The sequence below is a fragment of the Pogonomyrmex barbatus genome, unplaced genomic scaffold (genome assembly GCF_055798465.1).
Source record: "Pogonomyrmex barbatus isolate J1 unplaced genomic scaffold, ASM5579846v1 scaffold25, whole genome shotgun sequence".
In the NCBI taxonomy this organism is placed as follows: Eukaryota; Metazoa; Arthropoda; class Insecta; order Hymenoptera; family Formicidae; genus Pogonomyrmex; species Pogonomyrmex barbatus.
Window position 1 is genome coordinate 527,242 of NW_028297122.1, and position 22,624 is coordinate 549,865.

At 34.9% G+C, this 22,624-nt stretch overlaps 1 protein-coding gene and 1 pseudogene across 1 annotated transcript in view; one reads left to right on the forward strand and one right to left on the reverse strand.

Annotated features, from left to right (window-relative positions):
• Positions 1-22,624, reverse strand: part of LOC148936275 (uncharacterized) — a 125,436-nt pseudogene that overhangs the window by 74,175 nt on the left and 28,637 nt on the right.
• LOC105430555 (multicopper oxidase 3-like) overlaps positions 1-22,624 on the forward strand; it is a 163,070-nt gene that overhangs the window by 48,751 nt on the left and 91,695 nt on the right. The window contains exons 2-3 of the mRNA XM_089078634.1: positions 16,682-16,820; positions 17,031-17,160. Coding sequence (XP_088934760.1) covers positions 16,682-16,820; positions 17,031-17,160 — 269 coding nt within the window. The remainder of the gene's footprint in view (positions 1-16,681; positions 16,821-17,030; positions 17,161-22,624) is intronic.

Below are 22,624 nucleotides of genomic sequence, written 5' to 3' on the forward strand. Positions count from 1 at the left end.
ATTTTCCTCTTGCGAACATCACATTTGGGTTAGAATCGTTACTTACTCGATTTTTATTCTTTCTTGAATCATTTTCCTCGAGTATTTTCAGTTTAAGCGCTTCAGGTGTCGGCAATGTATCCCTGGTTTCGATTGCACATCGAAAATTTGCATAGCTTTTCGGCAAACTATACAGCAGCAAAAGATCACGATTACACACAAAAGATTCAGATTAATGTCGACATCCATTTCACCAAATTTGTCGGCTGTATCGAAAAATCTAGAAAAATGATTACGAATATCTTCGATTTCTGTCATCTTTTGTAGCATAAATTGTTTGATTAAAGTAGCCTTCTTCGCAGATCCGGTCGATCGGTAAAACGTTTGTAGTTTTAGTCAAAGTTCTCTTGACGTTCTACAGTCTTTGGTCTGTTTTAATTCGGAGGGCTTTATCGATAAGATGATGTCTGCTTTGGCTTTTTCATCTTCCTTTTCCCACTCACACAATTCTTCGGCTGCTGCGGCCTCTGGTTTGATCACGCTTCCACATACATAACCCTATAAATCGTTTCGGGTTAATAACGCCTGCATTTGTATGTCATGTGTCATAATTGTCTTTGTTAAGAAGTTCGATTCTTATTGATTCTTCAGAAGCCATTTTCGTGTTCGGTTTCCTCAGCTTTCGTATTTTGTAATGAGAGAAAATGAGAGAGAGAGTGAAAGAATGAGGAAGAAAACGTTCGACGCGTTGCGAGAAAAGGATAGAGATACTATTGTATTCTCTCACGCTCGACGCGTTGCGAAAAGAAAATAAAGATACTATCGTACTCTATCGTCCTCGATATGGTGGTCGAGCGTCTCCAACATTTTTTGGTTACCGCTCATTATTGTTATATATATCGATAGTGTATGCAATGAAAAATATAAGCTATTGATAATATAAATTATTGTTAATATGAATGAATCACAGTTACTGACAATATGAAAATAAAAATTGTTATTATATATAATCTGTATTTTACTGCATTTTACATATTGATATTTGACAATATGGATTGATGAGTGTAGGAGAAACAATGAGAATGAGGCGAAATTCTGCGTTTAACGTCGTGTTACTTTATTATCTCCGGTATTACAAAAATCTATTCTCGCGACGCGTCTTGGCACCTCTAAATCTCGAGACCGAATGAATCTTTCGTTTTGTCCGATCGATTGTTCGGGTATCATCCTTTGTTCGAGACGTTTCTTCTGTCATCAAAATATTTTTCGTCTTGTTATTATTCTTCGTTACAATTTGAATGGTTATAATTCTTGTTGTAGCCAGGTCTACAACCAATAATAAAAGTAGTCCGCATGGCAACAAAATTAGGACGCATGAACCTCGAAAAGTCTTTCGAAAGATGACACAAATGTGTGACCGCCGAAATCGCGACCAGTCTTTCGAAAGACCGCAGAAATGCATCGCGAGAACATTGCGAAAAAGTCTATCAGCAAATTCCTAAATTTGATGATCAAATCGAGCGTAATATTGATTAATCAATATCACGCAACCGATCGACGCAATCGATCAGAATGCTGACCAGGCATCGATCAGACTATATAACCGGTTACACAAGGCGGAATAGACAGAGTCGGGAATCAATCAAACATTACGTGTCGTTCGGAATCGTTACTATAATTATCGCGCAAGATATTACACGAGCACAGCGAAGTTCACGCGAGCCGTACTATCAACGTCTCAGGTGACATACTCGGTCGACGGCCGCCAGAGTAACGCGATACGCGCCCGCCGACGTTTAACCGTGTGTGAAAGAAATAATATAAATATTAAATCCAAGAAATTGTGCAATTGTTAAATAAATCAAATATCATAAAGAAAGTGTGTTAGTGATTTTAAGAAGATTTCCTTCCATTCGTTTGATCCTGCTCGGAATCCCAACTCCTTAGGCTTAACGGACCCGACTATCTCTAAAAATTAACGTTGTAGCCCATCCGGGGTACAACATTCTGGTTATTTATTATCGATGTTACTAATTATTTAATTCCCCGACTGCCAGTAATTAACTAAACCTCTCTAAATTTTACATGTCGGGACAATCAGAAAGATGCATGCAGACAATTATCTGCTCTGCTCAAAACAATTAAGTGGCATCTCCGTTTCGAAAAGAAACGAAAGTACTGTCGTTAAACTTGTCGCTCGATTCCGCATAAATATTCTTAACGATTTCGAATGACCCGGCCATGTGTGCGTAAAAGTGTGTTTTTTTAAATACGCGTGTTCGGCTTTAGAAGACGTGACAAACATATCGCCATAGTACCCCCCTGCCAGTGATTTACTCACGATATGAAGTGAAATATTAAAATGATGCTAATAACATATACATATTAATAACGTATAATAACATATAATAAATACTAAATAGTAGATGTGAATCTACAAAATATAAAACTTGCTATCTAAATTTTATTAAAACTGGCCAGTCGAGTCATTGATATCTATTCTGCTGTTATTTCACGTTGATTATTCGTCATATTGATCTCGAATACAGCAAATAAGCAAATAAAATAAATAAAATAAAATAAATAAGCAAATAAATAACATAAGAAGAAATACAGTTACATGAATAAAATAAGAAATACAGTGAAATAAAATAATGGATAAATACATAACTGAATAAATAAATAAATAGATGAAATAAAATAAAAGAAATAATGATAAAATAAGATATATTAAAATAAAATACTGACTACGAACTAACTACGGACATCGGAGTCAACTAATTCGATTCTGCCATGATGTATAAAAAATTAAATATAAATTGATTCTACTCTGATACAAATACATATGATTCCTCGTACTCTAGGAATCTGCAAATCTTATGCTCTTGGAATAAACTAAGACATTTGATAAGCTCAATTTTTAAAGTTTCGTACGCAGGCGGGTTCATAATGATGTCGCACACTTCTACTGCATAACGCGGACTCAACGTGGTGACAGCGTAACCGAATTTCGTAGCGTCTACTGTAATATCGGCGGCCAAAAAACTGCGGTTTACGATATTAAACCAAAATTCAGGATCGATTGGAGTGAACTCGGGCATTCTCATTCCTACTCGACTTACCTCGGCTCCCGGCGCGACGAAACTCTGCGGTTGCTCCGCCGCCATCTGCTGCACAGGCAATAAATGCTGCTGTTGCATCAATTGGAGTCGTTGCTGCTTGAGCGCTCTTCTCTCTTGCTCTAATTGCAATCGTTGTTGTTCTAAAAAATGCTGCTGCTGTTCCGTCGATTGCTGGATCGGCTCATCTCGCGTTAGCACTCTTTTAATGTTAGCTCGCTTTTATCTTTTGGTTAACCGAACTTCTTTTTAAACATCGGTCACACGAAAGTCATCCTCGACTTATCTTTATAATTGCACCACACTCGCGATCACCGATTTTATTAAATATATAATAATAAAAGAAAAAGTTACAATAATTTTTAATCGGGGTCACTTTGACAATATGGATTAATGAGTGTAATAGAAACAATGAGAATGAAGCGAAATTCTGCGTTTAACGTCGTGTTACTTTATTATTTCCGGTATTACAAAAATCTACTCTCGCGACACACCTTGGCTCCTCTAAATCTCGAGAATGAATCTTTCGTTTTGTCCGATCGATTGTTCGGCTATCATCCTTTGTTCGAGATGTTTCTTCTGTCGTCAAAATACTTTTCTTGTTATTATTCTTCGTTACAAATTGAATGTTCTGATTATTTATTATTAACGTTACTAATTATTTAATTTCTCGACTGCCAGTAATTAACTAAATCTCTCTAAATTTTACATGTCGGGACAATCGGAAGGATACATGCAAACAATTATCTGCTCGAAATAATTAAGCGGCATCTCCATTTCGAAAAGAAACGAAAGTACCGTCGTTAAACTTGTTGCTCGATTCCGCGCAAATACCTAACGATTCCGAGTGACCCGACCATGTGTGCGTGTATACGTGTGTTTTTCTAAATACGCGTGTTCGGCTTTAGGAGACGTGGCAAACATATCGCCATAGATAATATTCATTATAAACTATTAATTTTATATATAAAGATTATAAACAATAAAATAAATCTTAATACAATTGCATAATAATATATATTCCGAAATTCTTTTAAAAATTCGGAATAAATTAAAAATTTACTATGCTTTAGTTAATAAATTACAATGTTATATTCACAATGAAAACATTATGAAAAATTTATAGATTTATTTAAATTACATTTCAAAATTTAACAACGATTTACAACGTAGATAAAAAATTATTTAAGTAGCTAAATACAAGTGTGTTTTAACAGAAATATAATTAAGGAATAATAACATGTAACAATGCGCTTGAATCACCTCTTTCTCTGTAATTAAATTATAATTTGAAACGGCGTAAAATTGTATTTCACGTCCCCGACCGACCATCTCGGGATACGACATGGCGATCCTCCGTGATCTCGTCAGATAATTCGCGTCAACCAATTTGCTACAATTAAAATTCGAATAGTGAGAATTCACGTGAACGACGAGTGAATCACAATAATCCGTTAGACCCTCGTCGCTGGCTCCGCTACCGACCGGACCACCGAATATATTCGCGAAATCACCGAGCCTATTCGGAGAATCTCGCGAATCTCTTGGCGGAATCATCACCAGTGAAATCATCAGCCTCAGAATCCGAGTTCGGCCGACCTGTATCCGATTCTTCCCGATTTACGGCCGACTCGGGTATATTAGTTGACTTCGACGAATGATTTTCGCCTATTACCGATGAGACAGCAGAGAATTCAGCAGAGAATTCTGATCTCATTATACCCATCCTGATTCCGAAAGCGATTTAGGGCGCTTCCTAGGAGTTTCTGGCCGATCGCTCTCATCTCCGAAGCAAGCTTTCTCTCAAGCTAAAGCGCTTCTTAGCTTGGGACCCCAAAGCAAGCCTTTGGATGCAAACTTCCATCGCTGGTGGTGACAGAGCAGGGAACTTCCTGCCTCCGAACCACAGCATTTTCAAAGTCCTGATTCCAGCCCGAACAATTCATCTGAAAAGACTGTGATGAGACGAAACGCTTGACAAGTAATCAGCTGTTCAGTCACGCGACTAATACCGCGCATTCTGTGATCCCGCGTACCGTCGCGCATCGTACGCTTATTTTCGCGACGCGCAGAATTCGCGGAAGAGCCAAAACTATTGTGAAGATTCCCGAAATCCGCGAAGTTTTTCATAGAACAATGGACACGATTCTCGGATTTAAAGACTGAATTCCGGATAACGACCTAAATATTGTAAATAGAAAATGAAATTTGTAACCTACCAATCAGTAGCTGTAAATAGTTATCAAATTGTTTAAAATATATATAAGTGTACATATTAAACGCTTCTATGTTATTTTTCTCCGAAATCCTAACATCCCGATTGATGCTATCCCACGAAACATACCGATCCGCGAACCACGCAAATCGTTTTAACACAACTTCTCATTATTGCTAAAAATGGCACGATGAGTACATTCATACGTGACGACGCGAAGTGCTCTCTTCTTTATTGAAAGAAAGAAAAAAAAAACGAAAATCGAAAACGGTGCCATAAATGCGTCACATGCCAAATAGTGCGAGATATAATACGAACGCAAATTATAAACTATAAGTATAATAAACGAAACGTAATTTTTTGCGGAGTTACGTTATTTGAAATTATGCTAAATTTTAATAAAAATTGTGTGCTGTGTAATTTTGTTGACCAGTATACATAAACCAACATATACCAAAATCAGAAATGATTACTGCTTCAAAAGATATTATAATAGTTTAGATATTATAATAGTTATTGTAAAATTAAAGATGTTCTATAGATCATCAAAATTATCAATTATTTTCGTCAAATGAAAAAGCTCCACAAAATATTGCTTGGTTTTGTATTTCATGCTATGCAAATGCAGTATTACAATATTTATTGCATATAAATGTTATCAGAAAGCATTTACCCAGTAAACACAAATTATATATTATAACATCAACATTGTCACAATGAAACAGAATATAATACGTTATATTGAATGTACGTTACATGTAACATCTATGTTAGTTGTAATTTCACTCAACAAATCACATGGTATGATAGTATATCAATATAACATGTGACTAAAATGGAATATAATTGTTATATAACAACATAACTTCATTGCACTGTTACATAACATCAACATAACTTTATAGCATGGTATTGCCTCCCTCTCTGCTTTTCCCCCTCCGCTTTGCCTCTCCGTCTCGAGTATTCCCGGCCGATCGCTGGTCCATTCTTGATCGTGCTCCGCGAGCTTTCCAGAAAAAGCGCATCGCAGTGGCGCGGATTTCCCGCCACCGTCCGAATATTCTCGGCCGATCGCTGGTCCATTCTAGAGCGTATCCGAGAAATCGGCATGCGCTCGCTGATCTCTAAGCAACCATTTCTACGCATCGCGATCCCTGCAATCATAGGCCGCCAAGAATCTAATAGTCCCACCGAAGTATCTGCGAACAAATCATACACGTCAACTTTCGTAAATCAATGACAACCGCGCGATGCACGACCGCCGTTGCTAGGCAACCACGCTCGCGACAATTCGCAACCGCCTTAGAACGCAAAACACCGCGACCGTGAGTGCCGAAATCTCGACCCGATACCGCGATCTGGCCGAACAATAATCCGCCCGCGAAATATATAGTATTGTGAAATACACATGCATCAGGCATACGTATTCCTATCGTACGCGCACAAATAATCCAGCGCTTAATATCAGCATTTGGATGGATAACACTTACATCTCTTGTTATTTGTTGTTCAATTTATTTTACAATAAATTTTATTCTATTGTTACAAAAAGAAATTTCGATCAATTGCTTCTACGACCGACAAAACCCGTCCCGCCGATGAGCTACTCCGCGCCCAACCTATCCGCACCGCGACGGGAGAAGTTAAAATGATCTAGCGATCATTTTAAATAGTTGAACCTATTTAAAATGATTTCACTTTTCTCGCGCGGATAGATTCTGAGTCGGTTGTCGGTGAGGAAGTGGGAGCGAGAGATATAAAGAGATAGATTTGTAGATTAGATTGTAAATTTGTAGATTTGTAGATTATTTGGTAAAAATATTGATATAAATAATTTGCGATGTTGTTGTGATGTATCTTATTGTATAAGCGGCAAATAGATCATTTGTATTGCGGGCGAGGTATAAAGTTCTTTATTTGTAAAAATAGTAAATAATGGGCCAAGGACTAGTAAGAGTCAAGCGCGGATCTTATTGCGTATAATTTAATAACTATTTAATTAAAACATACACGATAATGTAATAAACGAATGTTTTAGCTCATTTTTTAGCCATCTTCAGCGCAAAGGAGTGATCTTACATACAAGTAGGGGAACAAAAACCGGTGCAGTGGCAAACAATCAGCAAAAATTGTGGTCTGTAGGCAGCGCGTTCCCGAACGAATCCTCGTCCATAAACCTAGTTGCATGACCGGATGGAATCATATTGTATGCAATAATTTGCGGTAATATGAAAAAAATTTACAGAAAAACATAGCGAAGAATACGAACCGAAGGTAATCCGTCGGAAAGCACAACTGAGAACTTACCACAGAACTACATCATTGAGCGGAGAAAACAGAAGCAATATGTACATGTACGTCAATACAAATATCCAGAGAGAATAATATAAATAATATATGGTCAAAAGACGGTCCAACTTTAAAAGTGTATATGAAAAATTTTATAAAAGCATTATGAGGAAAAAGCAATAAATGTCAGCGGTCAAATATAAAATGATCAAGATCATCGCCGGTAAAACACTGTGACTAAGCAATAAACAAATAAGGAGAAAAATAATATAATATTGTTGTCAATTATTAATAAAAACAGAATATGCCCGATTCAATAATTCGATGTCGGTTTTTAAATTTAGACCGTTCTTCTGTATATTGACCGTTCCTGTATATGTATCATTTCAGATATTATACGTTTAACATTTTACTTAGCAATAATCCGAAGAACTTCATATTCGATAATATTAACAAAAGATTAAAGTTTCTTATACACAAACAGAATCATGATTCAAATCTCGATGCGACAACTGAGGAGATGGACGATAAACTCGTGTGGTTCACCATTCCTTATGTTTCTCATATATCGGATAAACTTAACAGCATTTTAAAAAATTCTAATCTTCTTCTTTAAATTAGCTTTTTATAACACGAACAAACTTCGGAACATTGTTAAGGTACAAAAACATCCCTTATCAAATTCACAGAAAAGCAACATTGTCTACAGAATCGATTGTCTTGATTGCGATGCATTCTATGTGGATCAGACTGGACGATTACTTAATACTAGATTGTTTGAACACCGTAATCATATTAATCGCAGTTCGTCCACTCGCTCAATTACCGAACATAGATTGTTAACGGGACATGAATTCGATTGGGATTGTGTTAGAGTTCTGGATGTGGAGAGATCATATAATAAACGTATATCTGAAATGATACATATTCAGGAATAGAAGAACGGTCTAAATTTAAAAACCGACATCGAATTATTGAATCGGGCATATTCTGTTTTTATTAATAATTGACAGCAATATTATATTATTTTTCTGCTTATTTGTTTATTGTTTAGTCACAGTGTTTTATCGGCGATAATCTTGATCATTTTATTTTTGATATGCGTACCTGACATTTATTGCTCTTTCCTTATAACGCTTTTATAAAATTTTTCATATACTTTTAAAGTTGGACCGTTTTTTGATCATATTATTTAAATTGCTCTCTCTGGACATTTGTATATTGACTTCCGTACATGTGTATACTGCTTGCGTTCTGCTTTCTCCGCTCAATGATGTGGTTCTGTAGTAAGTTCTCGGTTGTGCTTTTTGACGGATTACCTTCGGTTCGTACCCTTCATTATGTTTTTCTGTAAATTTTTTTCATATTATCGCAGATTATTGCATACAATATGGTTCCAATCATGCAATTGGGTTCATGGACGAAGATTCATTCGGGAACGCGCATTGGATGTTACCTACAGACCACAATTTTTGCTGATTGTTTGCCACTGACATCGGTTTTTGTTCCTCTATTTGTATGTAAGACCGCTCCTTTGCGCTGAAGATGGTTCGAAAATAAGCCGAAACATTCGTTTATTATATTATCGTGTATGTTTTAATTATTATTTTAAATAATTATTAAATTATACGCAATAAGATCCGCGCTTGACTCTTACTAGTCCTTGGTTCATTATTTACTATTTTTATCAATTTAAGAGTCTTCCTATCACTAATTTATCGATTTCAAATTTTGTGTGATTGTTATCTATTTTCTTTATTTGTGTTTTCGCTTGAACGGTCGATATCCGAGTGTCGTGTCCGCGTGAATTGACGCGGTATGTACGAGACGCGCGCGGGACGCTTACATGCTTATCGTAAGTTATTAGCAAATACTTGATTTTCCCGAATTCGTTACGTGCTAATATCCTCTATACGGATTTTCTGAAGGTGATAGAGTGAATCTCGGGGATGCTGTCACTCTGACAACAAGGATATTGAGAGTTCCCGATTCCGCGTATTCCTTTGACCGTAGAGGCTTGTCCCGTCGTGTATCCCGCCTATGCTAGGGAGCACCCTGGTACTGGAAGGTAAACCAACGTTCGCTACTCTTGTCAAGAACACTTGATAGCGCCAGGGAGAACCTTGGTCCACACCATGTGTTCGGATGGAGTTTAGAGACTCTGAAGCCAAACGAACTCGGCCGTGCGGAGGAACGCTTCGGCATTGTTCAGAGCGGCGAGCGGTGATTGGAACGGAGGCTCTATCGTTGAGCGTACTCGGCCGTGAAGAATACTTCAGTACTTGTGGCTACCTTGCTAGGTATTCGGATTTAGGATTTCGATATCTCTTAGGCTTTTCTCTGATGAGATGTTGCATTCGAGACTCCGAGGACTCACCGAATGGATGATTTCTATGGAGAGTGAGTTCTTTTTATCCGAGATCGGCCACGGTATTTCGGTATGGATCGGATTCGGATTGATCGATCTCAGAGGAGAGCTCTCCGCAGTGGTGCTAAGGAATATTGCAAAATAGATAATGGTAATTAGAGTGGGAAAGGAATAGAAATTTGGTAGCGCGATGCTCAGAGCGGTGCAGGACGTTCGGAGACGCGATACTCGGCGCAGTGCGGGGAACATGTTCGCTCCGCGACGCGGTATTTGGTGCGGCGCGGGTAGTGTTCCGTAAGACTCATAAATTCACCAAATTCGCTCGCGGATTTTCCAAAATAAATCATTTTCGAACAATCCTTATGTTTGGCAAGATTAAAATGACGCATGCGACGCATTAAATTGACGCATTAAATTGCGCCGGTTTGCGACGTCGTGTCGCACTCCGCTCAGTGATCGACGGTCTTCGACGGATAATCAGTCGAGATAATCGAGACAAAGCGAGAAGAATACGTTTTGGTATTAATAGTGGTATGAAGTAATAAACTATATTTCATCATGGCTCAGATATTGAGAAAGGCCATACACAAATATATGTAGAGAGAGAAAATGTTGAATAAAAATTTATGATACGCAAGTTAAAAAGTAATTGTCCAGAAGTGCTAAAGTTATTTATATATTACTTCTACCAAAAAGTTTTAACAAGCTATGATAAAATATAGTATTCATTATACCGCTGTTAATTGTGTTTCCTTTTATAATATTTTATTATTTAAAGAAGTTTTTATAGTTTCTCTCTATCGCTTAATTACTTTTTATATTCTTTTATATATTAATATATAAGTTTGTATAGAATTTATTATTATGTTATGTTGTAATCATGTTGCAAAAAAAAATAAAAAAATATATAGTGTTTATTAGATGCTTAATACAACAAAATAAGTGACATCACAACAAAATTATTTTTTTATAAAAAGGTAAAAAGAAATTCACCAAGTGTAATGTGCACATGCAACATGTGTATATGAAAAATTATTATATAAAAGTATTACTTTTTAATGGAAAGAAAGTCTTCTTCTTCTTCTTCTTTCTCCTCACTATTACCTATGTGTGTTTTGGCTTCCTCAAAGATTTTATATCAGTCCTCTGTATCTGTGATCCTAACTCTCCAATCCTCATCTTTCTCAGATCCACACACTCTAATCACTATTTCTCTATTCCTCAATTTTCCTCTCAGTCTATTCCTTGTTGGTTGGAATTCCATAATCATTCCATGATTGCCCTTGTGTTCCTGTCCCTTGTGTTCTTGTTTCACTCCACTGTTAATTTCAAAGAAATCCGATATCTTGACCAACTATTGCTGCTTTGGTATCAGTTAATGTTAATTGCATTATTTTGACTAGTTTCGTTGGGATACTCATAAGTTGGGATACATAAGTTTCAGATTTAACACTAATCTGCTTCTGTTCACTGTATCGAACGCTTGCTAAGAAATCAATGAACAGACTATTTATATTAATGTTATATTCTGTTCTTTTTCAAGTATTTGCCTCACCATATAAATATGATTTATTGTGGAGCGGTTCGAGCGGAAATCGCATTGGTAGTCCCCGAGTATCTCCTCAGCATATACATTTAATTTTCTGTATATAAGATAGGAGAACACTTTGTAGGATACGTTCAATAATATAATTTCTCTGTAGTTTTTGCAATCACATTTGTCCCCTTTTTTACATATGGCGTGTATAAATCCCATCTTTCAATCTTCGGGGATCCTCTCTTTTTCCCAAATTATATTCACGAAGCTATGTAAGCAGGTCCATAGTTTCTGACCGATATTCTTCAGAAGCTTAGAAGTGATTGTATCACTTCCAGGGGCTTGTTCTTGAGTGATCTTATTATCTGAATGACCTCATTTAGTGTTGGGCTTGATACTTTAGGTTCTGCGGTTATGTAATCCTTATCTTCCTATTTCCTGATCTCGTTCGTTATTGCGACTTCTATCTTTACTCCATAGATCATGGAAATACTCTTTTCATCTTTTGAATATATCCGATTCGTTTGTTCGCACCTTTTCCTTACTATCCTTGCACATGTTTTCTCTTGATCTGAATTCTTTAGCGAGTTGCCTCTCTATAGAACTTTCTATATATAATCGTCTATTACTACTATCCTCGATTTCTTGCAGCTTTTTATTATACAGTTCCCTTTTCTTTCTCCTGCATATTTTGATGGTTTTTCTTCGCTTCATGCAATATTCTTCCCAGATACTTTTTATTTCTCGCTGCATAAACTTGTTCCTTGCTTCATCCTTTTCTCTGATTGTCTTCAAACTTTCGTTACCAAATCAATCAGAATTCAACTTTCTTCTGACCGTTCCAATTGTTTCTATCGCCTTCCTTATCTCTTCTAACTTCCTTCCACTCTCGTTCAACCTCGTTCACCATTTTCAATCTTCAGTTCCTCTTCTATTGCTTCCTAGTATCTTCTTTGAAAGGTCTACATTCCATTTCTCTGGCCTGTGTCCTGTGCGTTTAGTGTTACTTATTCTTTGTCTTACTATTGTTGCAACTAAGTGTCGGAGTTGCAATTTATTCCTCTGTATAAGCAGACAAAGGAGACATCTTCTTGATACTAAGACATGATCTATTTGGTTAAAGTTTTGGCTGCCAATCTTCCATGTGTCTTTATATATTCTTTTCCGTGGAAAGCAGATACTACCGATGATTAGGTTTTGTGCTTCCGTCAAATAGCATACTCTTTCTCCATTTGGATTTGTTATTTGATGTAGACTGTGTCAGCTATTCTTTTATATTATTCTTTCGGACCAATTTTTGCATTAAAATCGTTGAATATATACAATACATCGTGACTATGTATTTTTTGACACTCTTGGTATAATGCGTCATAGAAGACCTCCACATTATTCTCCTCCGCGTCCTAGGGGCGTAAACGTTGAGAATTGATATTTTGGTGAATTTTTCCAATAATCGGATTTTAGATATTCAGTTGTTTATTGGTTCAAATTGTAGCGTCTGTCTAGCCCTTTTTTTAATAATGAATCCTGTACCATATAATCCTTGCTTTTCTCCATCGCTATAAAATAGAGAATAGCTTTGGATTTCTCCGTGTCCTTTCCATCTTACTTCTTGTATAGCTGTAATATTCATTCCAAATTTAATCAGCTTGGTCGCAATCACTTGCATTCTTCCGGATCTTAGTATTATTTGTACATTCCATGTTCCTATGCGTAAGTTCTTGTAATTGTATCCTTGTTTCTTTATTTAAGTCGTTTCCGAGAATCTAGAGAATCCGGCTTCGTTTTGCTGAATATTCGTATCAAGAGATTTTTTTTTATGGGGAGGTCATCAGCCTCTCGCATAACCCCTATCCTAAAGCGTCGGGGACTCTTCTGTAGGGGTTACCATCAGTCAAAGTGGTTTTAAGGCGCCAAAAACTCGCCCTCATTCATCCTACTAGGGATAGGATTTGTGGCATCGACGAATCGACTCGGACGATTACTTGGTATTTAGTAGCAGCACCTGCTCGACACATGAACTGCCACTAAGACCCATTTACTAATCATTCACTCTCCTTCTTTATCCTTGGGACCATCGCATATGACGTGTACCACACGTGGCGGAGTTAATGGAAAGAAATTATTTTATAAAATAATATTATTTTTATTGTTGCAAAAATATTATTTTATTTTACAAACGTAGTGTTTTCTCATTAAGAAATAAAAAAAAATGTTGTCTTTGTGTCAATTAAAAAATTTTTCCTTCCAATCCAAGCAATAATAATTATTTTAATAATTATTTTCTTTTAAAATTCTATCTACCATATCAGTGATAATTCCTATTTTTTTATTGAACCAATAGTGGGAATTATAATTGAGACATCTTTCCGAGAAAGTTTGCTTGTGTAATAATCGAAAATGATTCTTCTCTCTGTATTAATAAGAAGCATGGCATTGAGGAAATTAAAACGACTATCTATCACTCTAACTATAAATTGTAGGCGCTCCTGTAACGAGTTAAATATTTGTAAGATAATGTATAACAATACAAGGAGTGCAGAATTATATATATCGTGCGTGCGTGCGTGCAGGGAGAGAGTCCGGGTGTGTTGTATACGCAATACCCATTTTTAACGCAATCCAATGCCAACAATGTAGACATGAGGTTTATCACTTATGTATAAGTATGTGTATGTGTGTGTGTGTGGCTGCCGTATGAATATTTAATGTGTTTGCGTTTTTGTGCTTGTGTGTGTAATAGTTATGAATATTATTTAAAAGGTATTCAATACATGCAGATGCATGCACCCAAATTCACACACAAACACACATTCGCACATATTATATACAACAACACATACGTAAAGCAAACACATACACAAAAGATCAAATTTCTGTCACATCCACATCATTAATCCTGGATAGCACAGGCAATGCACTCACACACGCACAAACATTATTTGTTTTATTTCTCTTGTAGCATCCATCTCTAAAATGATTCACGTAAAGGAACAAAAAAAGATCTCAGTTTAAACAAAGGTACTACCTTTTACTCGGTTGTGCTTACTTCACAATATTCTAAACGAACTTTCTATGAAAAATTAATAATACATCTTGATAAACATGTTTACGTATTCTTATATAAATCCGTTGGAAATTGACGACTAAGTTATTTGTTTCTATGAATGTTATAATCTTGTTTCGGAATAAGAGATTATCAATCTAATGTTAAACGCATTATTACATTTGTAAATATGTTTTTACTGATTCCACTTGTAAATATTGTGCTGCGTTTTTTGCGACATCTTATTTATGCTTATTGATCATTATGTAATTAATTCCATCACTTTAGATTTTTACTGTTACTGTAACAATTCAATCATGCAAATTTGGAAACTCTTACTGGTTGACTACATATTAATCGTTGGGCTATATAACGTTCTATTCTTTGACCTAATTTGTTTTTCATATGAAATTGAGGAATTAATTATGATAATTAGTTTTATTCGCATAATTGAACCGTTTAATTTCTATCTTTTATTGTTATTTATAGTTTTTTAATTATTTACTTGATTTTTATATATAAATTAATTATTTATATACATATTTTTTAATCGTCTATGCTCATGACTTATTTTAGATTTAAAATTTATTTTCTTGAGTAATCTCCGATCCATTGATTTACTTTTGCGACTGCTTTTTATCGTTATTTATTGTTTAATTACACTCGTATTGATCTTAGATATATCTAATCACTGATATTATCACACCTTGAAGATTAAGTAAGTCGAAATGTTTGTATATCAAGCAGATTATGCGAATTGTTTTAATAGATTTATTTCGCTTAAATACATCTTTAAATACATCTCATCTCGTTGCTCGTTAATTAGCTTTTTTTTATTTATTGTAATTGAAAAAAGTTTGATCTAAAAATGTATTACTTCCATTCCATATCAAGCTGGGACTAATGAAGCAATTTGTCAAAGCTTTGATTAAGGAAGGAGATTGTTTTAAATATTTTGATAAAAAATATTTAAAAATATTTAAAAATATTTCTGAATATATCGAATGCTAAGTTGAAGAAAGGAATCTTCAACGGATAAATACATTAATGAAAGTTGATCAGTTTACAGTTACAATGAATAACGTTGAGAAAGCAGTTTGACAAAGTTTTAAAAGTATGACGGAAAAGTTCTTAGGTAACAACAAAGGTAAGAACTATAAAAGAATCGTCGAAACTATATTATCGAACTATAACGAATTAGAATATTTTATGAATTTAAAATTGGATTTTCTCCACTCTTACTTTCCCGAAAATCTAGGACTCTATAGTGAAGAATATGGTGAGCGATTTCATCAAAGCCTGAAGGAGATCGAGAGAAAATACCAAGATAGACGGAATAAAAATATGATGGCGGATTACTGGTTACGAAAAAAATCTACAAGAAAGAAACTGACACATAACAATAAAGCAATTCAAAAGTCATTCGAAGAGAAAAAATACGATCATACAAAAAGAGTAAAAAATAGGAGGTTAATGAGATTATTGGTTTATCTGTGCCTTGCCTTCATCGGATTATTTCGAGAGCTTGCCTTCACTGACTGGATTAATTCCAGCTATTGTCTTCTTTGGCCGGATCATTTAGAGATTTTGCTTTCACTGGCTGGATCATTTTGAGGTCTTGCCTTCATTGGTCGGATTATTTTGAGATTTTGCTTTCAAGGATATTTGGGATATATGGGTTTGGGGTTTATAAATTGAGAGTTCAAGAGACTTGGTTTAGTTAGTTTATTATTTATGATTGCGATTCTACGTAAATAAGAATTTATAATCTATGTTATTTTAATTTGCGATGTGAATTATGTGATTTTGAATCTTTTTATCACGTGTATTTTATAAATGTGATGTAATATAAATTTTTAGGAAACGGATTTTGTTTCAGCACATCAAAATATATAGGAAACAGTTGGTCTTCCTTCCAGAATAAAATACTTTTTTCTGTGGTCTTGTGTAATTTTGTTGATAACTGTATAATTATATCTGTTTAAAATCTCTTGTATCTAATGTGATATCATAAGTTCGATATGTTTACAATGTATAGAAATGAAAAAGTATAATTTGGGAAAGTTATCGATATGAATTTCTAAATATATAATATATTTAAAAAAATGTATTTTAATGTGTTAAACAGGATATTGGTGGTGGACAGAAACCCAAAATTACGTACAGTTTTCAACACCAGAAGAATGTGCGCGAGAATGCCGAGATAACGAAGCACCGAAATATTGTTATTATCTTTTCGTCCTTGAATATTACACAGTAAATGGCTAGTATGTATTTATATATATTTTATTTATATTATATTATTTTTTTCTTATTTTTTTCTTACATACTCATCACATAGACGCGCGTCTGTGTGTGTGTGTGTGTGTGTGTGTGTGTGTGTGTGTGTGTGTGTGTGTGTGTGTGTGTGTGTGTGTATTATATACATTGTTTGTATGAAAAACTATTTCTTATTTTTCTTTTTTCATTTCGTCTAGTGCATGCAACTTCTGCGATGTACCAGTGAATGACTCAAGAATTACTTCGGTTTGTCAGTGCATCATAGGTGATGGAGTTGAGAAAACAGTATTTTCTATTAACCGCATGATACCAGCTCCAAGTATTCAAGTATGTATTTTGAAATAATAATTATACAATAGTTATACATTGAATTATTCAAAAATAAGATATACATTAAAAAAATAAAATTTAACTTTAATATTAATTTTTAAATGATGCATATTCAGCATTCTAACATTTTTTTCTCAAGCTCTAAACTGCCATAAACTTTTTATGTTATGTTTTTAAGATATAGAAATAACACTATGGGAAATAATATGGATGTTTTTTTATTTTTTATGTCCAGTGGACTCTACGATTCTTTTTTTTCCTAAAATATGTGTTAACATAACTTTTTTTTATTATTAGTAAGATATTATTGCGAAAATTAATGTGTGTATATATACATGGTGTCCCGTAGCAGGTGTAACATCGCTCGTGAGAAGGTACACGGGAGCGAGATAAATGAAAATGTCATATCATTTTGCGATATTCGCAATAATTATTGAATTATTAAATATTAAAATCGCACAAATAAGAGCGGGAAGAAAACGCTTGCCCGCCTGACCCGTAGGAATACAAACAGGAAGCGTGAACAGTGGCTGCTATCTTTCCTCTCGCTGCGTGCGCCCCACTCATCGCCAAGCGCCGAGTGGCTATGTCGACACGCTGGGTCGTCCAAAATTGCGTGCGATAAGTAGTCATTGCAGGAGAGTTGGTTAAAGTTGACGAATAAGTGCTCTTAGCTGTGACGCTCAGGGCAGGCGCGCGCTCTTCGTTCCCTTATACCTAATTGTGTAGTATTTATAAATAACATCTTAAAATGCTCTTTTATAATTAATTTTAAGACTGTACTTAAGATTGTCTCGATTATGAATATCTTAATCTTTTTCCTTATTGTATTAAGTTATGATTCTTCTCAGATAAATTATCTAAAATTAAAAAGTAAGCGACTTTTTACATTTGTCATTTTTAGATTACTTTCATTGAAAGCAAATTTTTCAAATTTTATTTCCTATAAAAATATGCACATTCGAATTTGAAAATTTTAATACAATTAAACCGTTATAATTGAAATCATTATAATTTTGTAAAGTGATCATGCAATAATCTGCATGGGATTATTTTAAAGAGCAAAACCTTTCTACTTTTACTTCCATAAATTGATATTCATTGCAGTTTTCTATAAGCTTTCTAATATTTCATTTTTTTGTAATAAGACTTGTAACTGCATGTTGTCAGTCGTTAAAACGTTTTCTTTGAATTAACATGGGATCACGCGAGAATCGTTCTGAGCGCGATGTGTCGCCTGATGTTTCATTTAATGATGAGTGCCTTCCAATGTTATATTCTCAGAAGGGGATGATGCGAAACTGGAAGAATTTTTGAGTGATCCAGCAACTCGGGAGCATTTTCGTCGCGTACAAGAATGGTTGCGGATTGTTAACTGTTTCTATAATGATATTTTTCACATCGACGGATTCTATTTGATATTTCTAATGACCTGGCTGTTGGAATTATAGAATTGCCGTAGTCTGTAGGACTCTATGAGTTATTTATTTGTATGCCTAAGACAGTTTTGGTTGATGTAGAAGTTAGTGCGGAAAATGATTCAATAGATAATCGTACGGAGGCGGGGAATGTCCTTTCGGGGAATAATTCGGAACAGTATTAATAATTGCTATTTTAGTTTTACGTTTTAGTGTAGTGCTTATGTTTAGTGATCATCTTTAATGATTAGTTTTTTGGATATTCCTATTGGACGTTTCTTCGATGAGTCTTTCTTTTTGTTTTTTTATTTTTATTTATTGATTTTGCTAAATTCTTTTTAATCGAATTGTACGCATGATTTATTTTGTAATATTAAATTAAAATTTCTTATTCTCTAAGAAGAGTTTTTTGGTATCGAGAATTGGTATCGAGAGAACGCGTTTTCTTTCAGATATTATTACTTTATTCCTATTTCGCTTTCTTAACTAAGGAGTGTTGTTCTGTGAATCTTTTGTATTTACTTTTCTCACAGTGTTTATCCTTCTTCCTCTCTTTTTCTTTCTCTAAGTCATGTCTTCTTTATGATAACCGCTTTCTGCTTGCTTTTTATTTTATATTATATTAGTCTCCTTTTCGTCGTTTTTTTAACTGTAAGGATATCTCCACGCGATTTTAATATTGTGATGGAGGATTATTCAGTAGTGTATGATTTACGCTGGGTCATTACAAATTTGCCCGGCGCGTTCTTAGATTCGGACGTCGCTCGTTTGAACATTATGTACGTGCGCGCGTGCGCGCGTGCGTGCGTGCGTGCGTGCGTGAATATGCTTAGTTTTAATTGCTTAGTTTATCTGATTACTTTTGCTGTTTGTGTATAACTTCTTGTGGACCATACAGGATTTTATAGTTGCTCTTCGTATTAGTAAATTCTAACATTTCCTTTTTATTATCTATTTTATGTTTACTTTTCTCTTAATTTTCCACGAACGCTTGTAGTTGCATGTACGTTCGCGTGTACGTTTATTGTGCGGCCCGCTTTTATTTTGTAATTAACATTGCCTATTTTTTCTAATATTACATAGGATCTGATTCATAATGCATCAACTTGCTTCGATCATCCTCTGCGTACTGTCTCGTCATACAATAGCACTTTGTCTTCTTTGCTAGACTTGTCTTCGTCTTTTTATCGTAGCGTTCTTTCGTCTTTTATTTTCCTTCGCTTTCTTTTGCTATTTGATTCGCTCGTATTCTTTCGCGAAGCTCTTGCGCATAATCATCGTATGTATATGAAGATTTGGGTGAGCTAGTTACGGCCGTATGTAATGATGCCTGTAGACTAACTCGAACGCCATTAACCCGGTGGCAGTATGCGAGTATATGCGGTATTGTGTTACGCGAATATCGTATACATTATCCACTCATCCCAATCTGTCTGGTCTTCGTTGATATAATGTCGCAAGTATTAGCTTGTTAGCGTTCGATGCGATCTTTCTAAAGCTCCATTTGTTTCTGGATAATAAGCCGTTGTCTGTAATTTCTGTATTTTCAAGAGGTTGCACATATTTTTAAATAACTCGTTTACAAAGTTTGTTCCCTGATCGGTTAATATCTTGTTAGGAGTTTTTTGTTACGACCATTTTTGTTACGAATTTCTTGGCTATTGTTGTAGCCTTTTGGTTTGGTATCGGAACACCTTTACTAAATTTTGTTAAATTATCTTGAAATGTTGGTATATATTTGTTTCCCGTTGTCGTAACGGGCAAGGTCCTACGATGTTTAAGGCGCATTTTTCAAATAGTTTTGTTGATGTATCTGTTAATATTATAAATGCTTTATCGCGTCGAACGCACGCATGCACGCACGCACGCACGCATGCAATTTATTTTGCACGCAATTTATTTTTCTGGCAATAGTCACATTTTGAGATGTATTGCTCAACATTTCGTTTTAGTCCTGGCCAGTTGTGATGTATTCGAGTTCTGTTTACTGTTTGTTCAACGCCCTGGTGTTCTCCTATAGGTGCGTCATGGTACTCATATATTTTTTATCTTCTTCTTTGTATTGTTTTTCTGGCGCGGCGTCAATCTGTTGTTCCTTCATTATTGCAGCCACGTTAATGCATCGACGTTAACGTTGGCTTTTCCTGGCTTTGTGTATTATTTCGTAAACTGTATTTTCCTAACTTTAATCTCGACCTAATTAAACGCAAATCGAGGTCTGTTATATTGAATAATTAGATATTAAAGATTTATGGTCAGTAATTATTTTGAACTTTGTCCCGTATAAGTAGGATGTGAAATGCTTTACTGCCCATACTATTGCAAGTAATTCTTTTTCGATCGTGTTATAATTCTGCTCCGCGCTTGATAATACGGTGGCGTATATAATATGCGGGTTGATCTTGACTTACCTCGTCTTGCGATAACGGCTCCTATTGCATAGTCCGATGCATCTATCGTTAAAAGAAATTCTTTTGTAAAATCGGGATATTTTAATACGGATATTTTAATCGGGATATTTTAATGCCGTTGTTAATTTGTCTTTTAGCGTGTGAAATGCATTTTGCTGTGCTGTGGTCGATTCAAATTTTTCTCTTTTCTTTCTAAATTTCGTCAACGGCTTAGCGATTCGTGAGAAATCTTCAATAACTTTTTTATAGTCCAATCCAACTAGTTCAATGAATAATTGCACGTCCTTTACCCTTTTGAGAGTGTAGTTTTGGATCCGATGAAATTCCATTTTCTATAATTATATGTTCTAAATAGATTACATCTTTTCATAAGAATTCGCACTTATTTGATTGGAGCTTTAGATTATTTTCTCTTAAGCGAAGAATTAATTCTAATCTTTTGTTATGTTCCTTAAGACTTCCTTACGTTCCTTATGGCTTCCTTAGTGTCGGTCCACAATAAGTATTTAATCTTTAAGTCATAAGAAATTGATCAATCATAGTCGATTATTCTTTTCATATTCGATTATAATTGGTCAATTTTTTACTTCTTAAAGCTTAAATCACCTATTGTGGACCGACATTTATATTCCTTAAGGCTTGTTACGTTCCTTAAGGACCATATATTACAATGTCATCGAGGTACTAGATATTTAATCCCTTGTAGTCCCGTTAAGATTAAATTCATTAGGCGTTGAAAAGTCGCAGGTGCATTTTTCAAACCAAATGGCATTCTATTAAATTCATAATGACCGTAGGATGTAGAGAAAACAGTTTTTTATTTTTATCTCGCTCCGCCATTGGTATCCGACGGTAACTTAACCTGATATAAGATCTAAGTGTCGGTCCACAATAGATGATTTAAGCTTTAAGAAGTAAGAAATTGACCAATTATAATCGAATATGAAAAGAATAATCGACTATGATTGGTCAATTTCTTACGACTTAAAAATTAAATACTTATTGTGGACCGACACTAATGTCGTGAAGTATTTTGCGTTGCCCAGCTGATCAAATATATATTATGTTGGGCAATGGGAATGAGTCCCCGATTGTGAGATCATTCAATTTCTTAAAATCAATCACAATTCATAATTTCGTTTTACTGAAAGCATCTGCTTTTTTCGATACGACTAATAGTGCAGCACTGACTTAATTATGCTTTAGCATTTCTTGAATTTGTCTATTTACTTCGTTTTCATTTTCGGGCAAACGGTAAGGGCGTACGTTTACCAGTGACGAATTTGTTCGTACTATATATATTTATATTTTGTGCTCTATTTTTGTTATGCATGCGTTAATGTGTTTCTAAGTGAAACACGTCGTTATATTCGCGACATAATTCTAATAAAGATTTTGATTCTTTCTGATTTAAATGCTCTGTGCGTGATGAATTCTGTATTCGTTCTTCTCGAAAGATTATGTTTGTATTTTTACTCCTTTACTCTCTGCATTGCGTTTACAGACTTTTGTGTTACATGTTTCTTCCATATCTATATCTTTTAGTGTTACTTGCGGTACTTAACTAATTTTTTCTTCTTCTGTTACATTTAGTATGCTAATTGAAAATGTATAATTTTGTAGTTTGACTAG